Consider the following 10585-nt stretch of genomic DNA (forward strand, 5'->3'; position numbering starts at 1 on the left):
GTAAATATACGTAACACAGCATAAATAATAAACTTTAGACCTAGTCCCTTTAATCTGTTATAACTACTACCTATTTTTTAAATTATTTTATATATAATTATATAGTTTAAACAATCTGAGATACATAGAATGCGTAAAAATTTACAATTTTTCTAACAAATAAATTAAAGTGTGAACAAGTGTACATTAAGATTTGTGCCAATCCACCCCATTTTACGGTTTACCATGTGGCTAACACTGATAGAACTCATATCAAACATAGAAACAACATTAAGACAATCTGTCTAATCTGTATTATTACTAATAATGACAATAGTGTCGCCTAGTGATGGGACTCGAGTGATTTTTTTTCACTCGAGTCACTCGGTACTGATAAGTTACTCACTCGAATGCCACTCGAGTGAAGATAAAACTCGAGTGATTTTTATTGACTCGAGTCACTCGGAATATAAAACTCGAGTGACCAAAATTTTAAAACGAATAAAACAGTATTAATTTTACATAGAAAATGTGTATTCATTTTCTCAAAAAAAATCTAAACAAAATGTAAAAAATAGAATTTTCCTTCAAACTAAACCTGTCATACATAATCAAGAAACCTCTTATATCAACTATCAGTCAAATTAAAATATTATAATCTACTACTAATAAGTTCTAATCCAATTTAATTTATTCTAACAAGGAACTTTCATGAGATCCAAATATAAACAGTTTTATTATGTTCTTACACAATTTATGTAATAATATACGTGTTTTAAAATTAACTTAAATGAAACTTAAATAAACTCAACAAAAAAACAAAAATAATGTATCTTTAATGAGATAACAAATTTAACTGAAATTGGTGTAATAACTACTTTAAAAAAATAAATTGATAAATTTTTTCCCTAACGGCTTCGATAATATTGACTTCAGCACTTGCTAAAATAATAGAAGAATGTTTCTCCGTAACCTCTTTAGTAGTAACAGTTTGCGAAAAAAGTTTTGAATTATAAGTATTGTAATAGTTAGGTATGCTTTATTATTGTCAGAAGTCCATAAATCTGTTGTAGCAGCCGTATATTCAACTAAATGTAGAATATCTACAATTATAGTGCGTGCGGCATGATAAGCATCAGGAAGAATTTTCTCTCTTAAAAGTTTCCTGCTACCGCGGGTAAACTTGTCACAATTTGAATTTCTCACTCGGTTCGGTATAAACCACTCGAGTGGTACGAGTCAACTCGAGTCACTCGTAATTCGAGTCGACGCGAATCGAGTCTTCAAAAATTTAACTCGAGTGCATGTAATATAAAAACTACTCGAATCACTCGAGTGAAAAGCAACTCGAATCCCATCACTAGTGTCGCCCTCGTCTATTTTTAAGACATTCATTTGTCCTTTTCTCCTTTGCTCTAAGTTTTTTAATTAGTTAAAAATGGAGTAAATATAAATATTTATTAAAATTTAGTATATCAATAAAAAAATGTTTAAAATATGAACTCGTAAATAGAGAACATAGAGTTAAAAAATATCTACATCTGGATAACAAATGTGAAACAGAAATGGAAGAAGAACAGTGTTTACTTGACTATGCTAGTTATTTTCAGAACCATAATATTCAGTTATTACTTAAGGATTGCATTGTCCAGTTATGTGTAAATAAACCAGAAAATCCAGTTACATTTTTGCGTCAATATTTTCAAAAATTAGAAAGGGTACGAAAAGTTATTTGTCACTTTATATTGTCATTATGTCAGCACACTGGTAAATAAACTACCTATGTAGACAGATTCACAAATTCGTTTCTTTTTTGTATAATAGGATCAGGTTAAAGCAGCCGCAGCTGCCGCCGCGGCTTCTGAGGGTGAAGCCGATGGAGAATTATCACCCTTACCAGTGCCTGGAGGCCAGCCACCTCGTCGCCGTGGTGGTATTAGTGCTGAACCCGTTACTGAGGAAGATGCTACTAGTTATGTCAAAAAGGTACTTAAGGGGCCTTTCACATTTTTTGCATATAACAATGCATAATCAGAGATTTTAAAGTTATGGTTCTAAACAATCAAGGGGTGGCATACATGTGGCATACTTTTTTATTCCTGAATTATATAGATGTCTAATATTAAGAACAGAGTTTTTAAATTGTTACTTTTGTATTTATTATTTACTCATTTCTTTCTAATTTTCACAGCCCTTTATTAAAAAATGCTGAGGTAGAAGTTTGTGGTCACCATTCATTAATTTTATTTATGTTAAGTTAGCCTATAATTTAATAGAACTAAATAGGCTAACTAAAAATATTATAAATATAGATATTAATAATTCGCGGCTTATTCCAACTTTGCACGGGTGGACATTTTTACATTTTAAAAAGTGGCCATTAATACACACGCAACGGAAGCTTAAAAATGGAGTAACTTCTCCCATTTTCCCAACATTTCCCTTCACTGCTTTGCTCCTACTGATCATAGTATGATGGAAAGTATACTATAACCTGCCCAGCAGTATGAAGAATAATTGTACCAAGTTTCATTAAAATCCATCTAGAAGTTTTTGTTTCTATAACAAACATACAGACAGACATAACATTTTTGGCATCAGTATCAATCACTAATCACCTCCTGATAGTTATTTTGGAAATATATTTCATGTACAGAATTAACCTCTCTACAGATTTATTATAAGTAAATCAGCTAAATATGTATGTCAGCTACAAACATGATGCATTATTTGAAGGAATATAATTTTTAATAATTATTTTTTTATTTAATGAAAATAAATAAGGAGATTTTTCATTTTTACCTTCCTTTTTATGTTGTATTTATTAAATCATTGTATTAATTATATCAGTTTTATAATTTATTTGTCTCTATATCAGTATAATTTTTATATATTTCTTTTGACAACCTCAGAAGAAGGTTATTACTATTAAATATATAGGCTATAGGCTAACTAAATTAAAAGTTTAAAATTTGTGAGATTGCTAGAAATACTTTAGAATTTTGATAATTGGTGAGTATGTCAGTAATTAAATTAAAGAACTTTGACTAGTGATAACTCATAAACTATAAGGTATATTGGCAATATAACCAATTATAGCATATTCTCTTGATTACTAAAAATCAAACTTTTTGTTTTATCCCCATTGAAGTTACAGAAGGGTCAGACGTGTCATGAATCACTTTGAGAAAAGAATGGTACTGCTAAAATGGTACTAATACAGTATACTTTGATTTTTATTTTATTTATTTATAAAACAAAATTATTCATATTTTATTTATAAAACATTAGTTATTTTGTGTTTTGTCCTAGATGTACTAGTTAATATTCTTAACTATACTATATCCTATATATATCTAGGCTAATTTTGCTATTAATTTGAAATTTAAGATTTATTGAAATATATATATTAATAAATAGCCATAGATAGATATAAACAAATATAAATTTATGATTAATAATTCTGTATTTTCATATTGAACAGGTAGTACCAAAAGACTATAAAACAATGGGTGCTCTTTCTCGTGCAATTGCATCGAATGTATTGTTCACACATTTGGATGAATCTGAGCGTGCAGATATGTTTGATGCCATGTTCCCAGTACAATGCCTCCCGGGAGAGACTGTCATCCGACAAGGTGATGAAGGAGATAATTTCTACATTATTGACTCTGGTGAAGTGGAAGTGAGTATTAATAGTAAAATTTTGTAACATTTATTAACATGTAGCCGTTTTAACAATTTCAGCCGGTATTTAAATTTGTTTAATGCTATTTCGGATATATAACATCTATACCTAGCAGTTGTCTGTTTAGGAGAGGAGGCTTATGAAAAGAATATGGAATGATAGGGTCAATTCTGAGATGTAATTTTCTAAACCTAATTTGATAACTTTTATTTACTTTTATCCATGACTTCCTTCACATGGCTAGGAAAAAAGTTATCTATGACATTCTCCATTCCATAGTACATGTATGCTAAATTTCGAAGTGTTTTATAAAATTAACAAACACATTTTCATATTTATAATATTATATTATATTAGGAAATTTTTCTTAGACTGATAGACTGATTAATATTTCTAACTTGATGGTGTTAGAAAAAGGGATACTGTTTTATGTAATTGTATTTAAATTAATTTATCGATTTTAATATGTAAATAATAACTATTTTATTATATACTATTCCCTCAGGTACTAGTAAACGGTGAACCAGTAACTACAATAGGTGAGGGTGGTAGTTTTGGTGAATTAGCGTTGATCTACGGAACACCTCGTGCTGCCACAGTGCGTGCGCGTACTCCTCTCAAACTCTGGGGGCTAGATCGTGATTCTTATCGCCGCATATTAATGGGCTCAACAATAAGAAAGCGCCGCATGTATGATGAATTCTTATCACGCGTTTCTATTCTAGGTATGTATTCACTCAATATATTCACATTAATGGGGAGGAAGGGATTGTTAGTAATGCGGACTACCAGTTTCATATCCATTGGTAACGTACCTTGTCAGGTCTACCTCCATGTAGTCCTCTCTGGAAACCATCGTACTGAAATCCAGGTGTACTCATCACGATGGGCTAATTGACCTTCCTTTTCATTCTCATCTATCCTCCCTCACTGCTGCCCCCCCAGCGTATTCCGGTAGCGCAGGCCGGGTTACCATTCCATTATCATTCGTGGAAAAAAAAACCAACACATAAATCCCATCAAATGTTCGAAGAAATAGACCCTTATTAATTATTAATTATTTATATGATGTGGCGAGGTCACACTTCTAATATTGTTTTGCAGAGAGTTTAGAAAAATGGGAAAGGCTGACCGTCGCTGATGCTTTGGAGCCAGTATCTTTTAATGATGGTGAAACCATTGTACGTCAAGGTGAACCCGGCAATGATTTTTACATTATAGTAGAAGGTAAATAATTTGCATAAATCACTCATACAAATCAATATCAATCAATAATAATAAAATCGTAACTTGCCGCTGTCTGTACATGGAATATATATAAGAAAAATTCTTATAGGGGTCTTCATGAATGCAATAGAACCCAAAACAATGATTTTTAGGATTTTTGTCTGTATGTCTGTTTATCTGTACGTTTGTGTACTCTAATCTCAGAAATGGTCTAACCCATTTGAATGTGGTTTTCACTAATGTGTTGTGGTTTGCTCCATTTAACATTTAGTTTTTGTTTTATTTCAATCGGTTCATAAATATATCAATCCAAAGAATCACATATAAAAGGCTTTAAAATAACCCATTAGTTGAATTGGCTGAAACTTTTTTATTATATGTATTGATTTTCGAAAATTCTGTTTATTCGTGCGAAGCTGGATCGGATCGCTAGTATATAAAAAAAAAATGTCGAATGAATGAGAAATATATATTCAAGCTTATGGAAAGAATGTTAGAAAAAAACTTGAGGCAAAGCAAATAAAAACAAAGTAAGTGATTTTATTTGCTTTCATTTACTTGCGTGGAATAAAATATGTTTGACGAAATATTGGAAACTTTAACCCTCTGGCTTCTCCATCTAGGATTACAATTGTAAACATATAATAAAATTTATTAAAAAATCTATTCAGGTTGCGCGGTGGTACTACAGCAACGCAGCGGGCAGGGCGAGGACTCGGCAGTGGAGGTGGGCCGACTGGGCCCGTCTGATTACTTTGGCGAAATCGCTCTATTACTTGACAGGCCACGCGCCGCCACTGTCCGGGCGGCAGGGCCCCTTAAGTGCGTCAAACTCGACCGTGCAAGGTTATGACTATTAGTTATTATATGCTTTTTTGTTGGTTTTGTATTCACGACTATTACTACTTGGTACTCGAAATTAATTTATAAAAGCGTAATGTGATTATTTGATACTTACTTAAATAATCACTTAAAAGTTATATTATTTACAAACAATTTTACATTCATTTCTTCATATGAAAAGGGTTCAAACATGGGTATTTCATGATTCGCATTATCGACTTTTTACAAATTTACATCAGTTTCTGCATCAATATCATCAACTATAATATAAAATTTTAAATCCATTTTCATAATGAGGTAACAAACAGACGAATTCTAAAAATAACTAATTTGAGTTCCGTTCCTTATTTCTAGTATTCGTAACTACAAGTACTTTTTGCGAAAATAGTATATGTATATAATATATGTAGCTACAAATTTTCGATTGGACTCTGACGGTTATACCGTAAAAATAATTTAAAATACAGTCTATTTAAATAGACTTTATCTAAGTGATTAAAGTCGATGTAATAATGTTTTAATTTTATTTCCCAAATTTTATTTACTTTAAATATTGTTTATTTTTAATGAAGCTGGCTTTCTTTTCTTTAGACACTTTTGTAGTAAAACGTCTAAACATGTATGAAATACCTGTCTGTTACAACATTATCATTTTTGTGGTACGATGGTTATCTAAAAATAATATAAGCATTTAAAAAATATGAACATAATAATCGATCTTGGCACTTAATGAATGAGTGCTGTATAAAAATTGATGGTTCTTAAAATTATGTTATATATTCAAATATTTCGTTATCTATAAAAAAATTAAAATTTTAGACTAGACTAGTTTATGTACGGAGAGCGACGTTTTATTGCGCGTTCATTGGAAAAAGTAGCGGGGAAAGGGTTTGAGAAATACGTAAAAGTCATAAAGTACAGGCCCGGCACTAGACTATCAGTAATGTACAATATTAATGATAGTTCAGAGCCGGGCACAGCGCTATAGCAATAGATTCGAAAAGACCTATTCATTAAAAATTCACTACTGCGTTTCTTCTTAAGAAATCTTTTTTAAATTGTATTAAATTTGTTTACTACTTTTGTAACTTAGTGTGTCGTATTGTCAGTGTATTTAACCAAAAATATTTGTTTAACAGATTCGAGAGAGTGCTGGGTCTTTGTGCAGACATTTTGAAGCGGAATATTGCGCAATATAATAGTTTTGTATCACTATCCGTCTAACATCTACCCACAAAAGACAAGAGAAACGTTTGTCAAATAGTATTAGGCTGGACTTCAGTATATAAAATGTGGGTGCTCTCATTACAATGGTGGAATTGTTATTGTTTTTATAAATTAAACTTAATATAAATGTCTTTTTATATTTTAATAACATTCAGTGGTAATTGGAAGAATATGAAAAGATTTTTGTTATTATTGTGCAAGAGATTTGTTAACACCATTTTTATGTTTAAAATGCTTTTTTATTTCCATTAATTGAAAAAGAATTACAATATAGCCTAACTAAGATTGAAAGTTTTCAAACTATATCTTTTCAAAATTTCCGGAATAATCAGCAAGAGATTATTTTAATACAAATTTCTATGGCAGCAGTTAAGATTTCAATACAAATTTTCTATGGCAATGCTGATATAATAGAAATGTAAATTTGTATGCAATTCACATTCAAGGTACAAACATTATGATTTCAGTAATTTATAATACCTATACTTAATAAATGAACGGTAAGTATGCAGATATTTCGAGTTTAGATTTCAACGAATTGCAACAGATAAACACGTAAATATATTTATTTCAGTGTTATTAAGAACAGTGCTTATGTATTGCTATTTAGATTAGTAAAATTTTATAAAAAAAAAAAAACATTAAATTATGTAATCAAATAATATCCTGTCGATTACATTTTTTTTTTTATTATAGACTCGTTTCGTTTTTTTTAATGTAGTATCATATGAATAAATTATCTGGGTGGAAGTAACACTAACGTACTTTTGAGTGCACCGATTCTGACTACCACTTCCCCTTCCTCGGTGTTGTCACTTATACTTATTTAAAAAATATATATTTTTGTCATACATAAATGATAATAAGCGATGCATTATCATATTGATAAAGCAATTCATAAGAAAAAAATTCTTAAGTGGTGACCTTGTATAGTCAAACGTAGATTAAGGCGACCCCCTACTAGTAGGTGTAACGACGATATATACAATTTATCTACTTACATATGACATGGATAAATTTGAGTAATATGCGGTTAATACCTGACACCATATGGATATCGTAGAATATAACATTCTTACTAATATTATAAATGTGAAAGTGAGTTTGTTTGTTTCATATAGGTTTTATATAGGTCGCTTTTTATCCCTGTCAGAACACATATCTTGATGACGAGGACAAAATCACAAGTAAAGGGTTCTAATGGAGTTCCTACAATCAGAATATAAGTTATTAATAATTAAATTAATAAAGAGAGTTATATAGTAAAACAGGTCAAATAAATAGTAACAAAAGTTATTACTATTAAAAACTTTTAATTTAATTTTATCAAATCACGTAATTTTTTTACGATTGCTAAGTAAACAAATTATCAATATTAATATTTAAATGGGCACAAAAAGAAAATAAAGTGCCGTCTTGTGACATACTATACCAATTAAACATGCTTTCTGAGTACAGCACTGATTAAAGGAACTCAATTCTTTCATACAACTCGAGTTACGAACGCACTATTATTATTGAATTTGCGTAAGTGTTACTTCTACCTAGTTCTTATTTTTACGCTAATAGACTGAATACCTAATTTTGGTCAGGTTTTTAATGGTCTTGGATTTGTCACATAACTCGCAAATGGAAATATTTTAGAAATGAATCAAGCGTCAGTCCAGTTTAAAAAATGAAATGGAATTTTATAACAATTTATAGAATCTTGTGATTTTTGCTTTGTTTTTGGTAGTAAACAAATTGAGGATTTAATATCTGTAATATAATCAGCGATCCAGCGCTTCTTAAAAAAACTGCCAAATATGTAGAATTTCCAGATTGTGTTGTCTTAATTTAGAAATTAATTTGTACATTCTTATGTAATTTATTAATTAATAATATAATTTATAACAATATACAATATTTTAAGATTGTATACCAAAAAAAAAAAATCAATTATGACAAAACCAATTATTGTTTATTTAAAAATTAATTAATGCACCTATTTTGATAAAATTTCCATGGAACTAATTTATAACTATCCAAATAAAAAAAAATCAAATCAGTCTAAGTTAGAAGAACAAACATAAAAAATTGAAAACCTGCTTCTTTTTAAAGTCGGTTGAAATTAAAGATATTTTTTATTATAAGAATAAAGCATTTTTTTCTTAATTTGGCATAAACAATCATTGTCACTATCAATTATACCTCATTTCCGTTTTTAAACGTGTGTGGAATGGCGGTACGGAACTAACATAAACATGAACAAAAGCTGGTGTCAATACAGCACTAGGAAAATTGATTTTATTCTATTTTAAATATCCGCGTCTTTTTCTCCATATTCAATCCACTTCAAAAAAGAGGAGTTTCTTAATTTAGTTTTATTTATTTATGTTAGTTACCTCATAACTTGGTCACTTATAAATCAATTTTGGAAATGCTTTTTTATTTAAAAGTTTAAACTTTCAAAATGGTCCCATAAACATTTCATTAAAAAGTTTAAGTAGTTTGGTTTTGAAATCAAAATAACTTGTTTATCCATGACTGAAATCCGGTTTTTTTTTTTTTGTTTTATGGAACAAAATCTATCGACATCCTCTTCCGTGTAACGTACTGCACAATGACCAACTAAAATATCATAAATAATATTTTACTAAATCTTTCTCCACTACTCGGAAAGAATAATATGTATTACCATCTAGTTTTCTTAATTTATTTTTGAAAAGTTAATTTTATTGTGCCAATTAGTATCAAAATATTAAAATATTATGTTTGTTGTACATAGGTATATGAATTTTGTTATAATAATAACGTGCATATGTATAATAAACTTTTTATTTTGTAACTGACGATAATGTTAATTATATAGTTGATACTAATTAAAATTACCAGAATATTTAATAGGTGTTGTACTTAATAATAAACTCGAATTTATATCAAAAGTTGTATTCATTACACTGGGTCTGATGGGTTTTATATCTTATGGATTTCATAAAAGGCCCAACACGCACTAATGCTTGTTTGTAGGAAACAACTGCCCGATTACATATATCGTAGTTTACGATAACCTTTTCGGCTCTCATACTTCTCGTAATCTCAACAGACAACCTTCCGAACCCTGCAGTAGATTAAAAAAAACGATTTAAACGTGCTTGTAAATAAGTTTATTTGAATATATATATATATATATATAATGGAATCGGATGGCATTCCAAACCACACAGTAAGTAATCACTACGTTATATTTAAAACTAATTTAGAATCACATCCACTGCCGCAACATCTGCACTACTCGACGAAAGTAATGCAGCGGTTGATGAACCGCCTTCCTGAGTGTCTGGATAAGTGGCGTATCGCCGTCAACGTGGGTAAGATGGTAACGCTACTGACCCGCCGCCAGACGCTCTTATTTCCGCCGCCTCTCCGTCTCCGTGGGCATTCCATTAAATTGTAACGCACAGTGCATTAATTTGGGCTCGAGATTGATCGATCGCTGCAAATGACGCCCCAGGGCCATGTGCGACCAGTCCTATAGTTCAAATTATCGCTGTGAACTATGGTCGGTATTTGAAAGACCTATATTCGTTCGCAGCTAACGTATATCTCTCCCGTACAGCATGCACTGTATACGACAACATA

The 10585-nt window shown here is 30.3% G+C and overlaps 1 protein-coding gene across 1 annotated transcript; it reads left to right on the top strand.

The window, feature by feature from the left end:
* The first annotated feature begins 1343 nt into the window (after positions 1-1343).
* On the top strand, positions 1344-9678 carry LOC113521267 (cAMP-dependent protein kinase type I regulatory subunit). Its single transcript, XM_026906754.3, has 7 exons — positions 1344-1697; positions 1804-1965; positions 3464-3664; positions 4173-4392; positions 4772-4894; positions 5566-5740; positions 6877-9678. Exons 1-7 carry the CDS (start codon positions 1545-1547, stop codon positions 6959-6961), a joined length of 1119 nt encoding a protein of 372 aa, XP_026762555.1. The 5' UTR covers positions 1344-1544; the 3' UTR covers positions 6962-9678.
* Positions 9679-10585: the final 907 nt, after the last annotated feature.

This window comes from Galleria mellonella, unplaced genomic scaffold, assembly GCF_026898425.1.
Source record: "Galleria mellonella isolate WM207_F2 unplaced genomic scaffold, CSIRO_AGI_GalMel_v1 utg55, whole genome shotgun sequence".
In the NCBI taxonomy this organism is placed as follows: Eukaryota; Metazoa; Arthropoda; class Insecta; order Lepidoptera; family Pyralidae; genus Galleria; species Galleria mellonella.